Source organism: Neodiprion virginianus, chromosome 2 (assembly GCF_021901495.1).
Source record: "Neodiprion virginianus isolate iyNeoVirg1 chromosome 2, iyNeoVirg1.1, whole genome shotgun sequence".
In the NCBI taxonomy this organism is placed as follows: Eukaryota; Metazoa; Arthropoda; class Insecta; order Hymenoptera; family Diprionidae; genus Neodiprion; species Neodiprion virginianus.
The window spans coordinates 21,796,276-21,822,454 of record NC_060878.1 but is presented as its reverse complement, the minus strand read 5'-3'; the positions used below and the strand labels follow the sequence as shown (position 1 = coordinate 21,822,454).

The 26,179-nt window shown below is 35.9% G+C and overlaps 1 protein-coding gene and 2 long non-coding RNA genes across 6 annotated transcripts; 1 reads left to right on the top strand and 2 right to left on the bottom strand.

The window, feature by feature from the left end:
- Positions 1–19: 19 nt before the first annotated feature.
- LOC124298816 (WASH complex subunit 5) lies at positions 20–17,645 on the bottom strand. 4 transcript variants are annotated; one of them, XR_006906886.1, is made up of 18 exons: positions 17,412–17,645; positions 17,081–17,171; positions 16,798–16,989; positions 15,578–15,792; positions 15,128–15,494; positions 14,764–15,039; positions 13,849–14,074; positions 13,550–13,785; positions 11,627–11,878; positions 11,384–11,566; positions 11,170–11,289; positions 10,903–11,078; positions 10,528–10,790; positions 10,246–10,420; positions 9,877–10,097; positions 8,443–8,596; positions 4,004–4,155; positions 274–411 (listed from the first exon to the last, which is right to left on the bottom strand). XR_006906886.1 is itself a non-coding variant. In XM_046751337.1 (17 exons), exons 1-17 carry the CDS (start codon positions 17,531–17,533, stop codon positions 258–260), a joined length of 3,423 nt encoding a protein of 1,140 aa, XP_046607293.1. In that variant the 5' UTR covers positions 17,534–17,643; the 3' UTR covers positions 20–257. The 4 variants fall into 4 exon arrangements, 3 of the variants coding, with proteins under 3 accessions (XP_046607293.1, XP_046607294.1, XP_046607295.1); XM_046751337.1 differs by lacking the exon at positions 4,004–4,155 and having other exon boundaries at positions 20–411; positions 17,412–17,643; XM_046751338.1 differs by lacking the exon at positions 4,004–4,155 and having other exon boundaries at positions 20–411; positions 14,764–15,033; positions 17,412–17,643.
- LOC124298825 (uncharacterized) lies at positions 12,776–13,546 on the top strand. The gene is made up of 2 exons (XR_006906890.1): positions 12,776–13,214; positions 13,473–13,546. It is a non-coding gene; the product is annotated as an uncharacterized LOC124298825 (long non-coding RNA).
- Positions 17,646–24,648: 7,003 nt separating the features above from the next.
- LOC124298823 (uncharacterized) lies at positions 24,649–25,833 on the bottom strand. The gene is made up of 2 exons (XR_006906888.1): positions 25,763–25,833; positions 24,649–25,257 (listed from the first exon to the last, which is right to left on the bottom strand). It is a non-coding gene; the product is annotated as an uncharacterized LOC124298823 (long non-coding RNA).
- Between the last annotated feature and the right edge of the window lie 346 nt (positions 25,834–26,179).

Below are 26,179 nucleotides of genomic sequence, written 5' to 3'. Positions count from 1 at the left end.
TTATATAAGACCAACAGCCTTAGGAACTGTTAGCAACACGTTTATTGTTCCAGCTCGACTGATCGCATTAGCATCATCATTCTAATGCGATTACACATATGCGTGATTTTGCACAAATATGGGTCGATATATGTATATGTCTATACTGTACACGTGTATAATTATTTTCTAAGATCTTATTCTCATCGGAAACTTTTTACACCTCTGTACAATAATATTTGGATAAATTCGCATTCAGTTAAAGATCTATACGTAATCTACTTCATAGTCTTCGTGTGATACTGATCCAAGAGAATGAGCGGAATGTGCTTCAGTATAGCTGACTTTGGTAAATTGGAGTACTTTACGAACTCCTCTAAGTAGTTCAGTCCGGTGATACCTTCTTCCTCCAGGATTTGAGCGTTCTTCGAACTGTAAATTCGATACAATGAATATTGTATGTAACAACAGGAGCACAGGTATGTAACTTTTTATAATCTGGTAAGTGAAATGTACGGATCGTCGACATTATATCAAAATAATCATTCATACTTATATCTTCATAAGTTCGTTAGAATATTACAAAACGATTGGTCGTTATTAATAGCATAAATTGCTTTTGAAGTTGTATAGTTTGTATACCCCAGTATAAAATCTTCGTCTAAATGGAGTGGAATGTAATGAATATGATTAATTCACTCCCCTTGTGGCATGAAAGGATGGAGGAAGAAAAACGCGAGATTCGAAGTCAGTGCAATTACAATCATGACGGTCAAAAATAAATTCAACTACAATATGTGTAAATTCTGTTTGAGAAATAATAATAAATCAAATAAATTTCGTCTCATGTTGATTCAAGGGTGAAAATTTGCGGTTTCTTCTCGGTGTTTTTTTTAAAGAATTTGAAAATCAAAAATAGCGTGTTTTGAGAATCTTCAATTTTGTCCTGAAATTCAAAAATATATTTTCGCATACTCCGAATGAAAATAGACATTTCGTATCCAGGCAAATTCCAGGCGATGTTAGTCCTCAATAACTCGGTTTAGTTTATCAGATGTTCGAACAGGAGAGACCCGGATAAACTATCGTACGTGTAAAATTTCCAAGTGGCGAATGATACCGACAGAGAAACAAATACACCTACATTGAAAACGAAAGTTTGTGTATCAAATTTTATAAAAATTGGTGGAAAATTCTCAGAATTGTAAATGTTTTTAGTAGTTCGAACTTCCAGCGAATCAACAAAATTGTATCGAATTTTCATTGAACAGTGCATTTTCTTTCCTAAATTGCAATCAAATCGATTCGGAGTGCAGGATATACGCAACCGCAAATGTAGAAGTTTCAAAATTTTTGTGACACTTCTCTACCGAATACTTTATGTATCACTAAGAGTCTGTCCAAATAATGTAAGTTATTCCTCTGTAATTTAGAATTATACACAAAATATTTATTGACAATTTCGAAAATTTGCCATTCTATAACAGAAAGCAGTAAGGGTTTGGAAAGTCTTATAAATCATCTTGCTTGCGACTTGAGCAAGAATTACCGATGTACATATTTTAGTCCAGTCAATCCGTGATTCAAAAATTATTTTTAAAAAAATTTAAATTCAAAAATCACGGATTGACTGGACTAAAATATGTACATCGGTAATTCTTGCTCAAGTCGAAAGCAAGATGATTTATAAGACTTTCCAAACCCTTACTGCTTTCTGTTATAGAATGGCGAATTTTTGAAATTGTCAATAAATATTTCGTGTATAATTTTTGACCGTGCATTTTGGGTAGGCAACGATTTCTTTTTTTTTTTTATATCGTAAGGTCAGCCGTGAGTGTAAAACCGAGTTTTCGGGACGGGGGGTGTTGTCATTCGGCCGCCATATTGAAATTAAGGGTGTAATTCTTTTTGCGATATATCTCCGGAACCGTGAGGCTGACAAAAATTTTGTGAAGAGCATTTTTGTAGCTTATACAATTATTTATAACTTTATTTTATAATTTTTTTATCTAAAATCAATAATAAACATATTATCAGCAGAAAAATACGATAAATAAGAAGACGAAGTACTGTAAGGTGAGATAACTCAGAAATTTGAAATCCTACAGTAAAAATGCTTTTTAGCTTTTTTATATCGAAAAAAGAATTACACCCTTAATTTCAAGATGGCGGCTGAATGACAACACCCCCCGTCCCGAAAACACGGTTTTACACTCACGGCTGACCTTACGATACAAAAAAAAAAAAAAATCGTTGCCTACCCAAAGTGCACGGTTACCCCCTTTTTGAGCACGGATTGACTGGACTAATTGACAACTGATGCAAGTGACTGTGGCCCAAAGAAACTGCTCTACCAGTCAATAAAATGTGCGAGAAATTTCTGATCTCAATGAAAGGCAGATGCTTATCAAAGCAGGAAGTAAATTATACTACCACAAAAAAGCATTTAGCTATCATTTTCTCGTTAATTATATTCGAATTGTATTTGTTTGGTAACCTAGTACTTCCAACTTAGTTTCGGTAACATTTCGATTTTTTTCGTAACATTCAGCCATTGTAAAGGAACCGCTAATAAGATCAGTGATTTCAATGATCAAACTTCAAAGTCAAGTTTGTATAATGATTTTTCTGGTCTAGAATGTAATATCTGCAAAAGATTGAGTAGAGTTAGATTTTCTGAATTCGATAATTGGTGGATCGCCTGGATAAAATTAGTAAGTATATTGCGTTTACGATTTTAAAGGGATTAATAGATTATTTATAAATTACGTTTTCTATCAAACAAAAGCCATTCACGAGGCGGGGAAGCAGTGAGTCTATGGTAATGCGTTGTGCAGATCTCTGAAGTGACAGAGAGACGAAGAGAGGTAGACGAAGATACAGAGAGAAAGGTAGTAAATAAAGGAAGAACTAAGGACCGAAAAAAGAAACCATCGAAGCGTGATTGGCGATCATTAGATAATCCCAAATCCATACGTCCACTTGTCCTCATTCTGTATTGTCGATCAAAATTTGAAACAGAGACGGACAGGAAAATTTTGAATCCACCCGATTATATCGTTATCTGTTCAACAAAATTTACGATAGGCACGGATCAAAAATGTCGTATCCGCTTTTATCTGGACATTTGGATAAAAACATTTATCAATCTTTACAGTAGTCTGAATTATAGTATTAATATATGCCGTCGAAAACTTTGTTATCAAAGTCACTAAGAGGAAACCCTATGCAGACACGGTATATGCGTGAAACTACGGAGCGCAGGATCTAGACTCCGAAAACCATGAAGAGGAACTACAAGACTTTCGAATACTACGGAGCGCTGGTCCTGGACGACGGAAACCACCTTCCCGGTGATCTGGACCACGATAATAAATGAAAATAGCTCTTCATTTCGTAAACTATATTAGAGTACCGTGAATAAATGCAAACTTCATGCGTCTTTCAAAAGCTAAGATTATGAATTCAACAAGATCTTTTTATAGATAGTGAGATATATATACCAAATATTTAGAAAGAACAGAATACAATTTGAAATAATACGACGAAAACTTGTTCAATAATTCAGTTTTTATACAAAAAAAATGTGGTTTTCTTCTTTGTTAACTACGGCGTACCGTTAAGAAAATTTGAAAAAATACGAGTTACCGAAGAATCTTATCAGAGAAATCGTATTATTGTAAAAATAATAGTTTCACAATTTTACTATCATAAAAAGTACCATAGTAAAAAAGAAAAATTAAGGAAAAAATAATGTTTTTTATCGTGAATTTATTACGCTGAAGGTCTGTCTATTGTGTACATAAAATTCGGGAAAACGGAGACGATGATTGCGAATTCAAGGAAGAAAGGAAATGTAACAAAGCAACTATCTACGAACCTTGATTGAGGATCATCAGCCGAATGTGAAATGTGATTATTTTGATTGAATAATTTCCCTTGTCGCATGAAGGGAGATAGAGAGAAAGATGGATCGAGAAAAGGATAAGTGGGTTGAAAGAAGAAAGGAGACGTAAAAACGCACCCATCTACGATGCTTGATTGACGACGATCAGCCGAATCGAAGGCTACAACAGTGACATACACTGGCGTACCAGTGCGTGGTGGGGCAAGTTGGGTACCTACGTGTCCTGGACACCATCGGGGGGCGGGGGGCAACTTTTGCAAATTATTAAACTTAAAAATAAAAATATACCAACAATATAATACATATTCAAATAATCCCGCGATTCCCGAGCGTGCAGGGAGGAAAAAGAATTCTATTCAATCTAGTATCCCTTAATTGTTCTGAATACGATGACTTCAATTCAACAATTTTGATTTAGTTAGTTTGTCAAAGTGGTTTAGTCAAGCGAATCCCTTGATTCAACAAAAGTCTTTTTTATCGCAATAGAGTAAATTAAGTATTGATTCGAAATGAACCTTTTGATGTGTTTCCGAAATTGAGTCAACTAAATATCAATTCATTTGAATTTTATGTATTGTTCCTCCAAGTCGCGTGTTCTTTGACAAAAACAATTAGGTACTTCACATAAAATGAGTTACATGAATCTAGTCAACAAAAAATTTACATCGATCGAATGCCATGTATACTTTGCTGATCTAACCGGAGCTTGCAGGCGTAACTGTTTAAATCAGTTGCACCAAATTGTTTGCGAGGTAAAAGAAATACCACATGCTTTGAAACACGTAGAGAATATAATAACTTCCACTTTTCTGCCATAGCGTTCGAAACAGAAACACTAATAGTCCAAGAGCTGATGACAAATTTAGAGAAGGTGTTTTGCCCACGTTAAAATAATAAAAAAAACACTATTACTATGGCTGCATCTGGAATGGTGGGTCTGGTAGAGGTCTTGTGGTTATTTTGCTACTGCGCAACCTATTAGATTTGAAAAAAAATGAACCCAAAAAATATCTTTTGGGCAAGTTGAATTTTTTTGATCTTCTGTTTTAGTAGCTTTGTAATATATAAATAACAATCCCAGACTAGATTTTGAGTTTTAAAGTATGACCTGACCCTCCCCCCGAATTTATTTAATTACTATACCCAAAAAATATACTTTAGACATCCTAAAATTTTTATGGTATATTCAATAAACAATTTAAAAAATATATGTCAATTGTCAGACGGTTTGAACGGTTTTTAACAACCCCCTGACGTGAATGAAGATTTTAAATAAGTGTGACAAAAAAGTCTCACTCAGAGAGATAGTTTATCCACACCTGCCGGCAGCTGACGGGGCCCCTGGCTCCTCGGCCTATTTTTTAGGTCCCAAACAGGCATTTTATCAGGTAGCGTTAAGAAAAATCCCTTAATTTTTGTTTGAAACACTTATATATATGTTAGGGTGCTTTTTTTTGGGACTATTTTATTTTTCGCTCTCGACCTGAAATTTTGTTGGAAATGCTTAAAAAAAATTTCCTCAAAATTTGAGCCCTTAATTTTAGTATTAAGTACTCTCCCAGAACGTGAGAAGATTTCTCATTTAAATTACATGTAAAATTAAATTTTTTTTTTTCAAATTTCTATAACTTGGCCGCATTTTGTGCTATCATATCGCCCGAACTTGGAAATTACTCAGGCTTAAGCGCTCCACAAACGTGCCCATTACGACTTAACTGTAACTTACACCGGTGAGGCAGTACAGATCAATAAAGTCAAATTTTGTCAAAATTTCTTGTTTTCTTCTTGTTATTTTATTGATAGCTCAACCCACAGGTTAATTTAAAAAAAAAATTTTAATAGAACATTTGTAGGAAATTTAATTATAAAATTTAATAAAAAAAAGTGTGTGTGTCAGCTCCGATGCACGACTGGAGTTTACTCCTTACGACCGATGATTGTGATATATATTGAATAGAAAGGAGGGTAAATGAACGCATCTTGCAAAGTGATAAGAGAAACAAACATGTATCTGTAATTATTCGGATTATTTATATTACTTCAAAAATTTCCAAATTTTGAGTGCATATTCGTAATAAGTGACTGCAAAAACCCCTCAGTACGAACTTTCGCTCTTGTCAAACGACTTTTTGCGTTTTGGTCCGCCATATTGGATCCGCCATCTTGAATTTCTAACTTTTGAGTGCGGATTCGTAATCAGCGATCCTGAAAACGGCTGAGTACCCACTTTCGCTCTCGTCAAACGACTTTTTGCGTTTTGGTCCGCCATATTGGATCCACCATTTCGAATTTCCAACTTTTGAGTGCGGATTCGTAATCAGCGACTCTGAAAACCCCCGAGTACCAACTTTCGCTCTCGTCAAACGAGTTTTTGCACGTTTGGTCTGCCATATTAAATCCGCCATCTTGAATTTTCAAATTTTGAGTGCAGATTCATAATCAGCGACCCCAAAAACCCTCGAGTACAAAATTCAAGTCGACAGTAAGTAAGGAAACATGTGTGCCGCTAAGGGTTAATATACGTAATGAAAATAATATATAAATATAATAGTATGTTTCACAGTTAGCGTACTAAGGTAGTCATTATGTGGCCAGGGCAATGTTTTTAGCCTAAGGCCCGTGCATGTAACCCGGAGATGAGTGCTAAAACAATTGTCCTGGCCGGATAATGACTACCTAAGTGCGCTACTGTGAACTGTATTTTATTCAATAAATGCCCGATTTTAGCGATTTCTTATAATCTGCAAAGTAAAGTCCGTGGCTGTTTAGCGTCACAGCGCAAACGTCTAGATTTCTTTAGGACTTAATAGAGTAAGTTTAATAATTAACAGGTTACTTCAATTACTATTAAATATAATATTATTTAAATCAAATAGTGCACCTTGATAATAACACTGATTAGTTTTTATTATACTAACCGTTCTACAAACACTCTTGGTAAAAATTACAGGAAATTGAACTTGCTTGTATGGTAATTGTAGAGCGCAGATAACCGACCAGTCTCCATTATTGGACGCACGTAAATTTAAAGCTATTCCTACTGCCCCTATAATAGCACTATTATACGACCTCGGTGGAAAACGACGAAATCTACTTTGATTTTTTAATATTATTAAGCGCCGGTCGATAAACAGCCACTTAGAGGTTTACTTTGCAGATATGAGAAAGCGCTAGAATCGGGCATGCGTTGAATAAAATATATTAAACCAATTAATCAAAAATAATAAAACCACTGAATAAAAGATCTAGTTGTTCGTATTTTAAATGTATATTATTCATAAATGTAAACGATAAGCTTACCAATTAACCGCATCGATGTGTTTTTCGGATTCTTCTTCATTATCATCTAAATCAATTTCTCCCATATTTTCAAATATTTTGACGTGATAACGTCACGTCTTATAAATTCATACGCAGGCACACAACACACACGTCAAACATACGCACACATTCAACTCTCAGACCAGAGGTAGTGAACTACGCAGTGAGACTACGAAGCACCGCACAAACAGGAGACTCCGAGTATAGGATACGCTGTGTAATGTATTCCATCTCATTCTTTTGCACGTTCAATATATATGTTTGTCTCTTTCTATAACGCCTCAAGTTTTCGTGTTACACCTGATTTTACTCCTCACATAATTTCCGTACCGGGTTCTATAACTCAAATCGTTTCTTAAGGAGTACACTCCAAAAAAAAAATAGTCCGAAAAAAAGTACCCTAATATACAGGGTGTCCCTAAATTGCCTCCCACGGACTAGCCAGTATGATACCTCGTTGAAATCCAACCGAGAATTCATTTTCCGGAAGCTCGTCCGACGCATGGTTTTTGAATTATAAGCGATAGCGCTAGGCCAATCAGAGTGCACCATTTCATCTAGATTTGCCGCCACGGAAATTGCTGTTTTGTTCGACTGGGTGAATTATTATTATTCGTTTACGAATTAAATATCGGCACCTCCCCTCTCTCCCTGTTGTACCCCTTCTCGGGCGCTGACCTCGGTATTGTTGCCGCGGCACACGCTGCCGGCCGCACATCCATGGGCGGCACACTTGTGTGTGTAAACAGAAGCGCATCCTCAAGCATAATGGGTACAGCAGCGAGAGAGGGGAGGTGTCGATATTTAATTCGTAAACGAATAATAATAATTCACCCAGACGAACAAAACAGCAATTTCCGTGGCGGCAAATTTACATGACATGGTGCACTCTGATTGGCCTAGCGCTATCGCTTATAATTCAAAAACTATGCGTCGGACGAGGTATCATGCTGGCTAGTCCGTGGGAGGCAATTTAGGGACACCCTGTATATACATTTCCACCGAGTAGCCTTATGGAAAGCACGAATCTCCGAGAAGTTATTAAAAAAATCATTACACAGTTCACGATCAAGTTGGAAAAAATAACGATAGCATTTTTTGAGAGTCACTTATCGTGTCAAACCAAGTGTATTTTGAATATTTTGGTGAGAATAAGTTTTAAAACATCATTTCAATATTTAGATACGTAAATCACCAATTGAGTTATGAGTGTAATGACGAAGAAAAGTACTTACCCATCGCTGATCTCAAAGGACAGGATATATTGGCAAAGATGTGATACATAATCCTCTTTTGCGGCAGCATTACATTGATGTAGTATGGTCTGAACTCCTATGACGAAAACGACTGCATCAACGGGATCTTGAGCCTTTTTGCTCAAAAGACTAGCTGAGTAAAGTAACAAAAGTGAATCACTTTTACAATTAACGATAGGTGTGTATTTCAGGTATTCTATTTATTTATGTATTCATCTCCATTTTACTTATATTTCTTTTTTTGTATAAAATATTCTGACAATGCATTGACTCAGTAAGACAATGAATCATAATTGAAAACTGTATTCAAAATTTGTAACAAACCAGGAATTTTATTGGACAAAAAATTCGAAAACAAATTCAGAAACTGTTCATCCCAATGATCATATTCTCAATTTCTTAGAATAACCTATTCATCTAATTGCTAACTTGAGGGGAGAGTCAGGTGAAATTTCGATAACACTGAGATTTCCGAATCTGAAATTACTAAAAATGTGATCAAAAATTCATTCCAACCAGATCACATCTTTTTTAATCATGTCAAAAATGAAAAACTCACTACGATCAAAATTTTTGCAGAGTCCCTCCCCCCAAGTAGTTGCATGGGGCTTGAACTTTAAAAAAATTCGTTTTTTATATAATTTTTTTTTGATGTAGTAAAAGAATTATTTTCATCTAACTTCAGGTCTATGAAAGAACAATATTTGCACTAAATTTTGTAAAACTTTTATCCAAAAATGTTAAAATTCAGTCTTTCTGAACTGATTTCCGGAGACCCAGTATTTCTGCGGTCGACACGATAACTCCTTCTAGCTTTATCCGAAATCAAAAAACTAAATGTTTTCTGTTGGTTAATGAGTATAGCTAGTGAATGAACGAAGGATTTTTTTTTTCGATGACAACTTATTTTATAAAGCAATACATGGTGTAAAGTGTACCGAAGATCGCACTTTTTTGCAAAAAGCTCTGCCAGAAATTCAAATTTCATTTTTAAAATCCTTCGTTCATTCACTAGCAATACTCACTTACTAACAGAAAATATTATATTTTTTTGATTTCGGATGAAGCAAGCAGAAACTGTCGTGTCCACCGCGGAAATACTGGGTTTCCGAAAACCAGTTCAGAACGACTGAATTTTCAACATTTTTGGATAAAAAGTTTATGAAACATAGTTCAAATATTGTTCTCTCACATACCTCAAGATTGATTAAAATAATTTTTGATTATATTTTTTTTTTAATTATAGAAAATATGTAATCCCTTACGGATACGAAATAAAGGTTACATTCAAGCGGTAAATATTCCTGATTTTATTCGAATAGATCCAAGCTTGCAATAAAAAATAGGTGTAGTTTTCCATATATAATGACAACGAAATAAATTGTTTACGTGCAATTAGTACCGTGTACTTACCAAGTTTTCTGGAATAGTAAATTTTCGGCAGCTGCGATACAGTGAGTAAAAATATTATCATCTCAATGTTGTTGGTTTTCGTAGCATTAACGTATTGTTTCTCATACGGATCATTCATGCCTGCCCAATTCAATCTGGTGCTCAAATTACGCAAAAGATCTTTACGCACTGGGTCCTGCTGATCCCAGTCACGATTACTGCATATTTCCGATATAATTGCGCTGCAATAAGCCATATATGTTATTATATATGTTTTTCCTCCTCATGCCGAAGATTAATAATAGAAGTCACATATTTTTTTAGGAGAATGTGTACGAGAAACACGTAGATGTTGTGAACCATTCAAGTAATTTAACATAACGGACATACTTGTTGAATGTCCTCAATGACATTTCTACTTGTTTGGCATTGAATTTGCAAGCAATGTTTAATTCATAAGCTATTTTTTTACGCAGCATTTGCATGTGTCCGATTTTCAAAACCCAATCTAGCATTGGCGGCCAAGTCTTCGCGCAGCGTGATGAAATCGTCTGATAGTGTTTCCCTTAAAATAAAAAAAGAAATATCAGCTATTGTGTAAATGGTTGAAAAATTTTGGAATATATACTCAGTTTAACAGGAGCACAGGTGTAAAAAATATGAATATCTCACCTTTTGGTGTATCTGTATTCTCTGTGATGTTGTTAAATTCGTTGAACACATCGATCCAAACTTTATCTTGAAATCCTTTTTCTAAGTAGTTTATACACTTTTCAATCTCGGTAAATGCCAAAAAGGATATCAGCTTATCTAATCCAGTTAAACCAGGTATTCCCATTGCTTTTAATATGCCGGAGAAGATTTTATGATTCAAAACCTCCGTCTGGGTCTTCAAATCGTACCATGCAATCGTATGTTCAATATACACAGTGGTCCTGATAGAATAATACGTACATATTTTTATTAACCAATAATTATATAATTAATACTGATACGTATTAGTTACAATGTTGAATACCTGTATCTCTGAAATTGTTTCAAACTTACTTTGGATCGGTAACGCGTAGTAATTCGCGTACAATTCTTCCCATGAAATTGATAGAGTTGGAATCGTTTGATACTAGCAGACTGTTTATTTTATTCTTTCGCAAGTTTCTCCTGCCCGGTACCCATATTAACCCTTTACATTCCTGTTCAACTGCATCATTTATTATAAAAGTTATCTGCAAGAAAAATCTTTATTATTACGATTTACGATTACGATTGAATACATAGGGCAAAGTGTGTCATCGCAATTCAAGATATTGGACTCACTTCTTCCTGCCATATCTTGAGACTGTTGATATTTATGTAGTCCTGAATGTATTGGAAGGATCTGCGATAGCCGTCTATTACCACCGCGAGCTCTTCCAATTTTTTGAGCAATTCACTAGTCTTTTAGAATCAAGATTATCAGAAAATAAGTCGTAAAAAATTAATTTTGATCCTACTTAGATCTGGGAAAATAAAAATGAAACTGTTTAATTACCTTTGACTTTGCATCGAATGTAAGGCCACTGTGCAAGGCAAGGGTTATTTTTTCAACAAGCTCTTGCCTTATTCCGTCTTCAAGTAGCTGGTGAGAATCGACCAGAAGAATACCCAATGAAACACTCTTTAGGGCAAGCACCCCTTCCGTAAAAACTGATACAGTGTACGTTAACTTAGCTACCTGTAGCAATAAAGGGGACTTAATAAGGAGATCATGATGAGGACAATTTAATTTTTGTACCTTGAGCCTGTCATCCAACTGTGCGTATTCTCTTAGTTTATCCTTGCTTAATCGCAAAGGTATCTCTTTGAGATGATTGGTTTCCAAATCGACAATCTGTGCAAGTAGGCCAAACACTGTTTCTGGAATAACTTGAAGAACATGTCGGGCAAATACTTCCAATTCTCTACTGTAATGCTGTGATACTGAAGACAAATCTGAACTGTGAGCTTGATTTATACGTAGTAGTGGAGTTTCCAATGCAGATGCCATCTGCAAGGAGTAATATTCTCATAACAATTTTTTTGCTTTCGTTTAATTAATTTGATTATTTTATGATATTTCACACTAGTCCTTGTCTTAAAAATATATCAAGTATGTACCTAATCGTACCCCTTATATATATTGTGTGTACCTGAACTTTTCACTTCTTTTCCTTCATGTAAGTATTGATCTTAAATAGTTCATTGTTTTCAAATACAGTGAAACTTCAGTTATACGTTTTTCAAGGGATATGGCAATATTTACGTATAAGTGCGAATAACGTTGAAGCGAAATATCTAAATATTTCAAACCTTCATGATTAGCAGATGAAAAATTCATGATTTCCAGAGGTTTTATAAATATTATTCTGTCATGTAATGTTGCCAACTAATATTATTAACACTAATTGGTAACACTTCAGTAAAATCGCATAACAGTCACACAGGCTGAAATTCACCCTAGCTCCAAAAGTGATATCCTGCTTCAACAATGAGTTCTAAAAATCTAATAAAAATATCCAGGTATTGATTAAGGGTCGCAGAAAAAGATCTCTTAGTTTTTCCCAATCACAATTGATTGTTTAAATATTGTAAAACATCGGCAAAGTTATGATACTAAAGGACTCTACGAGAAGTTTGAATAATGTGTTTGGTGATATTCACCCCAAGTGACTAATTAGAGTTAGTTCGAGCATTTCACAGCTAGCTTAAACATTCAAAAACATACTGCGCTGGTCTAACTTGTACCTTTTTCTTCTAAAACTGTAATTCTTCTCAAAAATTTTCCTCTTCCACATTTTTTCTCGTATTTATGACTTATATTTATACATACAAACTACACTATCACATTCTAAGATAGTGAAATTACATCTCTGAATTTTTTGAGGTAGATTGGACTCATACATTTGACAGGTAACACGTCAAAAATGGAACAGGGTCATTTTGAACCAGAGTGTTCTTCATAATCCAAAAAATAAGTTAGTTGTCGAATGGTTAAAGTTAATATAGTGACGGTAAGTAAAAATTATCTCTCCGTAGATATGGTGCTGACCTGAACTTGCCAAAACGTCTTTGGGATAGCAATAGCCACATAGGTCAACCTGCGTCATCCAGCGGTAGATAAGAACACGAAATATCAAAACGCGTGCGTTAATTAGCGGTAGGCAAACATCAAATCAAAAGACTGGACTTAAAAATCAGCTGCAATAATGTTTAACAGTTAGAGAACAGTGCTATGAGACGGTTAACGTAGAGTATATGTGCCAAACGTTAAACGAGAAACCTGCAAGTGAGATATTTTCACATGGTTCATAGGCACAAATGGCCTCGACGAAGAAAAATTTAAGGTATAAACAAGAAAAACGTACAAGTGCTTAACGTTTAAATGAGGTTTTACTGTATCAGTAAACAGTAAATAGAAAATGTGGAATTTTTGACAAGAAGTTAAAAAATAATTGAACTCAATGGGAACTGCAGTTGAGATATGGATTCAAGGTTAAGAAAAAAAACCTCATTTCACCAATAACATGGTTCTTACTTTTTGACCGTGTGTGTGTCAATTTTCAGTGGACATAATTCACAACGTTTTTACGATTTTTTTTTAGGAATTATCAATGCGAAATATTACCATTTTTTACTAATAAAATGAGTATTGAGCAATATCAGGAAGTGAGAATAATACCTTCGAAAAAAGGGGTTTCAATTTGGTAACCATTGGTGGATCCTTTTTAATACACTCCTGCATGATGCTTATGAAAGACTCCATAATGTTCCATGCGTAGCTACAGTCTGTTACGATGTTTAAGGCGATCATTACATCCTCAGTTATGCTACTGGTGCGAAGCATACGCTGCAGTATATCACGAGTGTCAGCGAGGTACTGAGATATATGTAGATTATGCTCCAATTGATGAAACTCTGTAAGTTTATGTTACAACAATCTCTGAACAATTAACAAAAAACCATAGACAATCAACTTGCCTTGAACTTCTTCCAGGGCCTGAAACAGCTGCACTATCTTTCTTCCCTCGTCTTGCTGTAGGGAATCAACGTGTTTTCCTATCTCTTTGAACCATATCTGCAAGCATTCGTTCTTTTCTACCCCATCTAGCGGCCTGTTTCCACTGAACACTTCTGCCAAACCAGAAATACGTTCAACGCAAATCTCTTTATGACGAGTCCAAATTGTTTCTTTGTCAGTCAGCAGCTGCGTAGGTGTTCAAGTATAGTTAGTATCAAAACAAAATGTAAAGATAACAAAGTGACTATCTGACAAAGCAGTTAAGGCAACTAATTTTTTCATGATGCGCTTTCTTTAAAACTCTACATTAGTATTACAGTGTCTAAGTATAAGGAAATGGATGGAGGAAATGGCACCAGCTGCAGTATATCTATTCGCTTCAATCTCACCTTGCATTGCATAAAATAATGCTGTGTAGAAAATTAATACTCACTAAAAGAACATTGAATTTACTGGATATTTCAATTTTTTAAAAGCCGAGGCCAGAGTTTATAACCACAAATCTACTTAAGAACCCCAGCATCTGCTGTGCTTAAACCGAATAGACAAACTGTAAAGTTGGACATCTTCAAAGTGAAAAGATTCACAACAAGTAGAATAAATATGACCTAGCAAATCCTTCCGTACAATTTCATTATCCTCGAATGCCTTTAAAATATCATTTCACACCTACTTAGTTTATTTGGGAAATTTATTTTCAATCTGACTTCACTTCACTCTATTGTACAATGTACAACATTTCAAAGATGCTGAATGTTCCACTAAGTAGAAGTAGACTGGTGTAAAATAAAGTGCAGGATGAAAATTATAACTGAGATATTTCATTTCTTCAATAACCATTATTTGAAATAATACGCGCCATTAACATGTCTCACCTGTTTGTACATCTGTTTAACATCTTGCTCTAGTTGAGCAGTATTAAGCAAAAGCCAGAGACATTCAATGGCGATGTATTTGGATTCCTGTATAACGAGTTGGCGGATACTCCGCGATCGTTTGGATCCTTCGCTGAACATACCAGGCATTGAGGTGTGGAGAAGGATCCAATGAAGAGTAACATTACAGTCACGAACAAGCTTGACAGTATTTCCGATTGCATTTTCCTCCACTCTTTTGGATAATTGGAATTCTTTGGTATCGGCTACCTGTTTCTGAAAATCACAGGTAGAAACTTACTCAACATTTTTTGTTAGCATTGAATTTTGTTAGAAGAATAACGTACAGACATCGTATGCATACCTTTAACTTCTGCCCATACTTTTGAGCAATTTGTTTCACGTTTGAAACCTCAAATGTGTTATTGAGAGCATTTTTTGCAGCTTTATATGGCTCCCACCAGTCCCACAAGTTCAGGACTAGCCCCATGTATATACTGATCACCCAATTATCCGGAAAAAATCTATCGACTGTTTCTCTCATTATCGAAGTTTGAGAGTGAAGCGTAGACGGGCTGAAGGCTAGAGCCACGACTAGCATAGCAGCCTGACTGGCTAGCGCCATGCTCCGATGTTCTGGATAAGGAAAAGCCAGACTTTGATTGTATATTTCGTCCGAGCGAAGGCGACTTATTACGAGATCAACAAGAAGAGTGTTGAGCGGAATTCGTCTGTATACGAAAAAATTATTTTGTGAGTTTTTAACCTAGAATTTTGTGAATGTTCAATTCAAATCAAAGAGGGAAAATATTACTTAAAATATGCTTCCGGATAGTTTGCAGGGCGTTTCAAAGGTGCATTGCTAAATCCTGTTGATCTGAGTAGGACACAAACATCATCTACCCTTGTCGTTGATATATGCTGTACATTGTATCGGTAGTAGGAAACAAGCAGCCGTTCTCGAATTGGTCCTTCGAAGTGCAGATCAACCAACAAAAGCATGACTCCGTACAAATACACTGCCTCACACTGCGATACAAGGACGATTTCAATATTATTGCTCAGTTTGCTACATCATGTACGATCATGAGTGGGAAAGTAAATAGTTTTTGAAATTTTTTATCAGGGATTACGAAAGGTTTGAATTTTTATATTCTTGATCTTTGTCTGGCTGTTTATTGCGGGCAACCAACTGCGTCCAGGAATGAAAAACATCGCTCGTTTCGTGAAATTCGGAATTAACAGAAACTTTTGCTTTCAACAATTTACTGTATCAGATATTTCTATGTGAAACAGATGTGAGTTCAAAGTAATTTCTGCAATCCTGCTTTCGTCTTTCATATTCGATATATGAATTACTACTTTTTTCTCAAGTAAATCATGGAATTTTAGTTGTAGAAAAGAGATCAGAATAAATATTTTGTATAAAGATTGTTATATTATTACAAACTATGATCAATTTTAGACACTCAAAAGATTCTCCGACTTCTCTAGTAAACACGAAATTTCTTTGAAGTGGGATAGCTTAAAAAGTCGTTTTTGATTTCTTTGTTCTGAAGAGAATTTCAAAAAAAGAACATGCTATAATAATCTGATGAAGTGAAGTTGTTTGCAAATCGAGTCATAACACATTCAAAAAATTGTAGCGCAGTTTGAAAAAGTTGACACAGCTGAAAGCTGTTCAGCATAGTATCCATTGGAATTAACATTCTTAATCACCAGGAATAATTCCTCCATCATTCCAAAATGTCACATGAAAATATGCTTCAGACAAAATTAAATCACATATGTTTTAAAAATAATATTCAGAATTGAGTTCATGCAGCAATATAACCTTGCTTTGGAATACAGCAGAAAGCTAACGACTATTGGAACTTAAATTACATTATATCTCTAATGAGTCAGCATCTTTTTTGCAAATATTTTTAAATAAAATTCTCTCCTTTTTTGCGACCACTATCCGCATATTTGGTTGATTAACTTCCTTAATATCGAGTAAACAAAGCTGACCAGACACATACAATATGTCCATACCATCAACTGCTTTCCTTCTTCACTGAGCATTATTGTTTCGATAGATTGCTGTATGTATATTCCATCCTCCAATTCTTCGGTAAAAGCATTCAAATCGGTAACATACTTGTGAATGCTTTCAAAAGCCAAATAAAATCTAGTCAGAATATCTGAAAATGTATCACGCATCTCTTCGTCCAGTTCCTGCGATACCTGGGTTTGTCAGACCATTTGGTTAGTGAGTAAACTATTATATTCTGATATAATACATCCATCTATAGCTTCGATTACAATTTTGACTCACAGAATCATTTTCTATTTTATGCTCATACGCATCGGCAGCCTTGAAATAGGAGAAGTCCAAGATGATTTGGCTGTAACGTTGATCCGCCTGCCTATAAATTGGTGTAAGGGACAAGTTATGATAGTGAGATTGACGGACGTTTATAGAATAATGAATACCTCATTTGCAGTTTGACGCCTCAGTGAGAACTTAATGTGGATGTATTATTTATGTGAATTGGAAATTGCTGAAGGTGTTCCATATGAGCATGACCATCGTGATATCGTTTTACATGCATATGCAGAATGACGATATGAGAATGAAGAGGTATAAACGAACAGAGAATACTAACCTAAAAATTGGCGGCACGTAATCCTTTAGCCGCATCAATTCAGCTATAATAGCATTTCCACGCGAAACAAGCTGTAAAATATTCTGGCCGCATCCGTTATTCAATGCCAGAAAGTCCCCCATTTTAGAGACAGGTTAATCTGTTGAACCTTTTGACGAGACACTCCACTTACAATTAAATAGACCACGTCAAAACATTAGTTTTCTGCTTTGCGGACTCATTGCAGCAAAGTCGGATAGAGTGCGTGAGCATGATTGCATTGTTGCAGGCGTTACAGATGCAAACTGTCCGCCTTATTAGCGACCTATTAATATACCTCGGGATATTCAAATACATTAATTATAACCTTAATTATAACTTACCGACTCATGTCTCAAATTCAACGTCAAAATGAACTTAGCCGACGTTGCGAGATTTTTCAGCTAACAAATTTTGCATTTTGCTGATTTATTTTCAAAATCACGTGCACTTACTTCAAATTTTGATTGCTGTTTTATTAGTACTAAGATCTTTACCTAAGAATTTGGAATCCCTTTAGATTTGCTGACCTTTTAAATTATCTCTTACAACTATTATTGACGAGGCTGAAGCTATCAACCAGAATTAGCAACCAAACGTTCTAATATTCATTCAAATAAGGTAATAAAGTGCAATAATCGAAATTTTTTTAAAACGTTGAACCCCCAACACTTTTATAGAATTATGAGGATAAAACTGAACTGCATGTTTCTATTTCGAAAAAAGTTTAACACCTCCACTAAAATTTGCTTTATAATAGTCAAAATATAATATGACAGAGCAAAATGAAATGAAGAGGAAAATATTTCAAATTAGACGCAGGTTGTAGTTTGTACAATAAAATTCGATTCTGGCGATAATTTTACTATCTTAAGAACTCATCTCAAATCCAACGCAGTAAATAAAACTAACAATGGGTGCTGATCAAAATATCAGGTCGAAGTTTGAGAACTTGAGGCCATTTCTTTGTAATTTCCATCGTCAAGTATAGTATAGTATAACCTGACTTTCGTTAACAATTTTTGACTTCAACCCAGTTCTGTTACAGCTAACAATAAGTGTAACGAGTTCTCTTAATTTCACCAGATTTTATTTGGAACTAATTGAATTCTCTGTGTCTGGAAGTCAGTACTATTTAAGTACTAGTTAAGAAAACGCTAAAACGGTCGTTATGCATGTACGAAAATAATAATAACGAGTTATTCAGTCAAACTCTCCTTTCGGAGTTTTATAGGTACATATTTGTTTTAGCCACCATACATAATCCTACTTTTTCATCATATGACAATGTTCAATAAAAATCTGAATACATAAATCCTTGCCGTATTTCATTTCTGCTCCCAACCACCCTGTAGATGCAATTATCTATGTAACCAGCTGCCTTAGATCACAAAAACTTCTCCAGTTTTTCATTTTGTTCTTCAATTTCTTTCGTTGATCTATAATTATTTTTTCTTCTGAGCGCATTTCGTATCCCATTTCTCATTGGGGTGCGCTAAAAATCGGTACTATAGTCTTCCCTTATCTCTCAAGCATCCAGTTAAACGCTTCCTTTAGGTACGTATATCGAGAATTATCAAGCTGCTTGTTATAAAATTGGCGCTTGCCCTCCCACCTGTCCATCCGACCCGCGCCAACACGCACAAGGCATTCTGTGCTATTCCTCGAATACTTCTTCTAATTGTGAACTCGAGTCTCGTCTTCAGTGATGTGTCCAGTTTCTGTTTAACTTTCTGACCTCTCGGTGAACTCTGCCAACTCTGCCATTTGATCCCGTAATGCAGTAATTTCGTCCCTTATCTACTGCATCGTGGTCAACATCTGCCTAAGCATTGGGACATTTTTTTGCAAACCGAACACCTTTCTGACCAACACATTTTTGATTTAGCTGAATTTTTTTTACTGGTTTTACATCGAAAAAAAAGAGATACGTATTCGAGGATTTTTTTTTCACATATTTTGGAAAATAGAGGGGGTCGAAAATTTGAGAACCTGGTGATTTTCGGCTGGGAGACTCATTTTAAAAAATTCATAACTCCAGTTCTATTTGAGCTAGATAGTTCTCTTTTTCATTTTAAAGCTAAAAGAATGAATTGTAATAAAAACATAGGTTCATTGAAAATTATTAATAAATGCATATTGTTATAAACAATTAAAATGTTTAAATCGATCTTTAACCCACCTCGTAGCGAGTTCTTAGTATAACCTTCGTATTCTACGTCAAATTCTTGATCAAAAACGCATTTTTGAATGATGGAGAAATTATTATTACTGTTGAAAAAAAATTAATTTATCTACCGCGGCACATTACATCGGCGCGCGGATTCCATTGCACGCCTCATTTTCTTGCCTCGTATCGTTTTTCTCTGTAATATAAATATAAATGATTATTCTATATTGTTGATAAAATAATATTATTTATTAGTAAATAAGACTTTATAAAAGATTGAACAAAAAAATTAAGACAACTTTTTTTTTATCTTTTTAATTCTGAAAAAAATTCATACCTTGAAAACCAGATCCCGGCCCATGATGAATTTTACACAAGTTTTTGAACAGTAAGAAAGGAATATGCTCTGAAATTTTTGTCGAAAGAAATTATGCCGCTTTTGAGAAATCTCAAAAACTAATATTCTTTGAGCTTTTACGGGGTTTCAGCGGCCACGATACCTTTTTGCATAATTTAGCGCTGAAGTTCACTCAAAACTGAAACTTTTTCATATGCAACTTTTTTTTATACAATCAATAGCTTACGAGTAATACTTGATTACACTTCGGACGTTTCCGATTTCCGCAAATATTATACCGAATGCTAACGTCTAACAATAAGCGTTGTGGAGTAAAAATCTAAAAAAATCACAGACACTCTCGACAAGTAACAGAAAGTTTTCACGAAGTTTAAACAGATTCGAAGAGACTTTTGGGCAGGTCAATCTGACGCGGAAAGCCACATATATATTATATATTGTTCTTCTTTGCTAATAAATAATATTGTTTAATTAAAAATATAGAATTAGCATTTATATTGCAGATAAAAACGATACGAAGCAAGAAAATGAGGCGTGCAATGGAATCCGCGCGGCGATGTGACGTGCCGCGCTAGATAAATTAATTTTTTTCCAATAGTAATAATAATTTATCCATCAACTAAAAATGCCTTTTTGATCGAAAATTTTACGTGGAATACGATGTTTATACTACGAACGCGCTACGTGGTGGGATGAATTGTTAAAAATCGATTTAAACATTTTAATTGTTTATAACAATATAAGTTTGCTGATAATTTTCAACGAAACTATTTTTTTATCGAAATTCAGTCTTTTCACGTTAAATCGGCCGTTTTAACTCCGAAAATTATGAAACAAATCATAGATCTAACAGAACATATCTGCGCACATATCAAGGATTTTTTCAGATTTTTCGGTAGCAAACTCGAGCGTCTGAAAATTCTTGAACATTTGTATGAGTAGTGTATATATGACAGTTCTGGACCACACAATGGCGCGCTTCCCCCTAGCTCCCTCCCTGCCCCCCCGTCACCCAAAATCCGCGGTGCTGCCCCCTCCCCTAAAACTGCGGCGCTACCCCCCCCCCCCCCAGGATTTGACACACACACACACACAAAATAATTCCTGTCGAGACTTGTTTGGCGCCGGAAAGCCGTGCATAAATCGGATAGGGTAAAAACCCGCTAGATCTATTGAAAAAATTCCAGGAAATGACCCCTGAAGGAAGGTTCAAAATGGCGTTTTGAATGCTTTTAACAATTTTTTTATTCAACATCAATTACATTTAGTTTTCTTATTCTATTCTAAATTATCTTATTCTAAATTTTAACGAGTGAAATTGTACATACATAATATTTTCAATATCCATATTAATGGAACATATTGTTATTCCAAAACTGACTTATACCAATTTTTTTACAGTACCACTAATCGGATTATATTCAACAATGCGGTCATGCAAGATCATGCAGTAGGCAGAAGTGTGTGGTGGGAACGTGATGCTAGAGTCAAATTCCAATCAAATGTCCACAGGTCCAGTTTTCAATGTTTCGTTCTGCTTGGAGCAATCGATGACGATAAGGGGAGCTTGGTTTATAAATTCACGCTTCGATAGCAAAGGCTCAGCTTCTGTGGTTTTTGTGGAACGCATGCGCCTTACTTCCAAAATTTGAGTTCGGTCAATCGCGACGTCCAGAACAGTACAGAGGGAGACAATCTGGCCATGATCGTTTACATGATCTTCAGGGAGACCCGTGATAATGAGATCAGAGGCGTGTAGAGCGCATTCCAGCTGTCTAACACGGTCAAGAGCTCGGGTGTCCAGGGGCGGTACACCTGTGGGAGAAGGACGCTGCTCAATTTCATCTGCACGCCGAGACAAGGTGTCAACTGATTCGGACAGTGAGGCTGTAGTTCCTTCGATGTTATCTAGTCGGTTGGAGACAGAATGCAGCCTTACCAGACAATCGCGAACATCGGAGTGGAGTTCGTCGAGATCGGAAACTTGTTCTTTAATGGATGCTATATCCCCGAAAACATTTTCGATTTTGTCGAGCTTCTCCGATAATTTTGGAATGACTTTGATAGTGGATTCAATGCCCACAAGCTTATTAGTGAGAGAGGTGATTAGATTTGAGAACACAGCTATTTGATTACTAAGAGCCGGCATGTCACGCTCTTCGGGTGTACTAGGGGGACCGTCTGAGACACTAGACACACTGGTTGACCGTTTTCGGCACGAGAAGCAGGTAACACCGGAGGCCGGAGGTAGTACAGACACGGACGAGATCCCGAGTTTCCGCCCAAGGCATTCCCCATGGACGCCATGCGTCTCCACCAATCACAAACGTACGATGTAATCCGTCCCGATAAACTTCGAGCAGATTCCACAGTTGACAGCTGGCGTATTGCTGTATACACACAGTGGTAAGCGTATACACAGCGGAGGAGTGCGAGAGGCTCGAGCGAGACGTCATGGTGCACACACTCACAGTGGCAGAAGCTCACGAACGGAGAAGCAAACGCACACGTAGAGAGAGAAGCACGAAAATAAGATATAGCGAGTCCAAAGTTCAAATAGGAGTGAGACGGTCAGATAGTGTAGATGTGTATAACAGTAGATTAGTATAGCACAGACCGTTAATAGACGGCTAAACAATAATACACAACACACCTATATCGGATAGTCTTCACACACACAATTCTCTATACACACACAAACAGTCAGCGTCGTAACAACACCAATGGCCCGTTGAAATGCCACAAATTATACGAAGATGTTGAGTTTCAGAAATTATGTAAAACTGCACTGCGTAAGGTCAAGAAATCTAGGCAGTTGAAACACACAGATTCCAACCACCGAACGGTGGAGAGAGAGAGAGAGAGAGAGAAAGAGAGAGAGAGGGAGGGAGGGCGGGAGGGAGGGAGGGAGGGAGGGAGGGAGGGAGGGAGGGAGGGAGGGAGGGAGAGAGAGAGAAGTGTAGGAAAAGTATTATAAAAGTATATAAGTATAAAAGTAAAATAAAATAAAATATAATATAATATACAATAAAATAAAATAAAATAAGATAAAATAAAATAAAATGTAATATAAAAGGTAAGTAGATTAAATGAAAAACACAATCAAATAAGCGAAATCTCTCTATCTAATAAAAAAGTTTCAAACAAATGAACGTAGAAAAAGATTATAATAACAATAGTAAAAAAAAGATTATAATAACAATAGTATACGCATGAAGTTGGCGGTGGGGTGAGATCCCGAAAACAAAACAAAAAGCATCTAGCAAACCCTTTGACAGCTGTCATCGGCTGTTTATGACAGTCTTTGACAAATATCTTTATGGGTATCTGTTTCTGACGCGCAAAAAATGAACATGCAAACGAAAATTATCAAGATGATTCCCGACGGGGATTGTCTTTTTCGCGCGTTGGCGTATTGTGTATACGGCACTCAAGATCGACACGCAGAGGTGAGACTGAGTATCGTTTCAAATATAGTGGATAATTGGTCTAGATTTGCGGGTCTTGTTACAGGTAATGAGTCAAACGGTGCTGTGATTAGGTCACCTGGTGATTACAAATCACATATGAATAAAAATGGAATATACGGGGGAGAAGCAGAATTAGCTGCAGCTGCGGACATTTTTAAGATATGTTTAATCGTGTATCTCGAAGAACAAATTCATCCACACCGGATCGGATCACAAAATGAAACACAATTCTCGCTACTCTTCACCGGCGACGCAGACAGTGGACACCATGATATCTTGCAGAACCAAAATAAAATTCAGATAGTGAGTAATAAGTATGAAAAGTAACAATCAAATAATAGTAAATCTAAATATATCACCAAACAGTCAAAAGGACAGCCAGGATTTACGATGACAATGGAGAAAGGAGGAGTTTCAAGCAGCAGACAAGGCGATGAAGATGGTGGATGGTCGGAAGTATCAAAAAAGAAAGAGGAAAATAAAATTGTAAGTGCGAAGAACCAAACCCAATAAACATTGCTGGTAAATAAATCGTAAGAAATTCGTCGAAAAATAACGTTGTATATAGTTGAATAATCGTTCAGCACATACGTTTTTTCTCGTGAAAAATGTCCGCCCTGATATAGGTTTTTTCGACTGCGCTCATCAACGTTTTCTGTTAGTGATTATGATCCGGATATTCCACGGTTGAAGTAAACGTCGAAATTACGGTTTTCGGAAACGTAATGAAACAAGTATGAAAGAACGCAATTTAAATGTTAACGTAGACGTTTAATATATACCTGTTACAGCCACCATTTTTCGTGGTTCAAACACGTTTAATAAGCGTGTTCATTGGAAAATTTTTTTTATAATAATACACGTACTTAATGTGTGTTGATTTAACGTAAAAACGATATCCGTAAACAATTATTATACGTTTAATTGAATACACTTAATCGAATATCACGCGGTTCCGATAAACGTGTAACAACCAACTTGAGAATATGTTTTCGGTATAATTTTTCATGTACATACTATATTAATACACAAGCTGTTAAAAGCTTCTTGTATGGTCAATATGGACTTATCTCAGGGGTTAGATGATACAGCAACGCTCACATTCTTAGCTATTTCAGTAATGGTAACTTGCACCAATTAAATGATATTAATTATTTTACATCCACACCTATGTATTCTTATGAGAAATACAGGACAACTAAATGAGATAAAGCACACACCTTTGCGAAACATGATATATATTTATTATAAGGTACTTTCATCCAAGGCAACAATGACAATAGTTACATTGCACACGTATCGAAATATCCGCTTTAACAATGTATCCGAAACATAACAGTAGTTTTTTATATACCAGTTTGTCTGTATCGTTGATGCGGACATTTTATTATGCCAACGATGTAACTGTGTGAATGTTGACTGGGATGTATAAATAAACATACAGTCTTTTACATATACGCATACCTCAATTGTACAGATGTACTCACAAGAGTATAGAAGTATAGCAAATAGTAAAATTGAGTAAACATGAACAAACAAAAACTTATATCCGATACAAGAGGTTTGATAACAAATAAAACATGAAACAAAATAATCATACAATGATTATACCCTAACGAGGAAAATTGTTAACTTTCATCTCGGGACTAGGTAAAAAATCACAATCCTGACAAAGTAAAATAATAAAAAGTATTGGCACATTATTTCAAAAAAGAACACAGACGCTATAGAAAGCGTTGTCTAGGTACGCAGTACGCATAAGTTTTAATTATTATTCGACCGCAGCTGGAGCATTCACTTCCTCGATATCACTGCTAATCCGTCAAATACCTGAAAATACATAGTATTTAACACCTGTATTCTAGGTAGAATAATCTTTATGTGCCATTTCAACGTTCTCTCAACGTGTCTTGACAGGTCTATTATATATCATTTCAACCACTGTGTGTTTATTGGGAAAAGGTGCAGCCACTAAATGATCGTTCATTCGTACATGATACGTATGTGTTAGCGATCTATTTCACTGGATAACCTTATAAAAGAAAAACGATGCCTGCACAAGTAAGAGTGAAGCTAACAATAAATATCTGCGGCTTCTATTTGCAATCAGTATATATTCCATACCATACACATGCTTCTTATAGCATTATCTACAAGCAATTCTATTGTGCCTACATCCTTTCGGCGACGTTCAAAAGCAAGTACGACGCAATCACAAAGTATTTCTTTTTATTCTTCTTTTCATTGTCAGGTTATTTACGCCTGTATTGTCATTTTCGTCTGTATTAAATCATCGTGATAAATTTTTCCAAATAGAAAATACATTTGTACTTACCAGCTTATGAAGGCTCACATAAACACGGACGTGCACTGACCTCGGAAGTTGGTCAAATTAGACTGATTCACCGATCGCGTGAGCTGAGAGCCTTCGCGAACGGCGGTGGGGGGGGCATTCTGGCGCGTCGTCCTCGGCTCTCAGCGTGCAGGAACCGTACGAGTTACAACACGCTGACCTAGCGAGCCAATCAGAGGCAGAAGAAGAGGCGCGAGTATTTCACGCTAGGACATTCTCGATTCTTCGCGACCGCTTGTCGTTTGACACATGCGCTCATTATACGTATATGTAACATCCATGGTACACGAGCTTCATCTACGGCCACTCGCTTTCCTAGCATGGGTTATTCCAATATATACATTATGGTATAGGAAAGCGTATGTTTTACAATTAATAAAGACGCCGCGAAGGGATGCA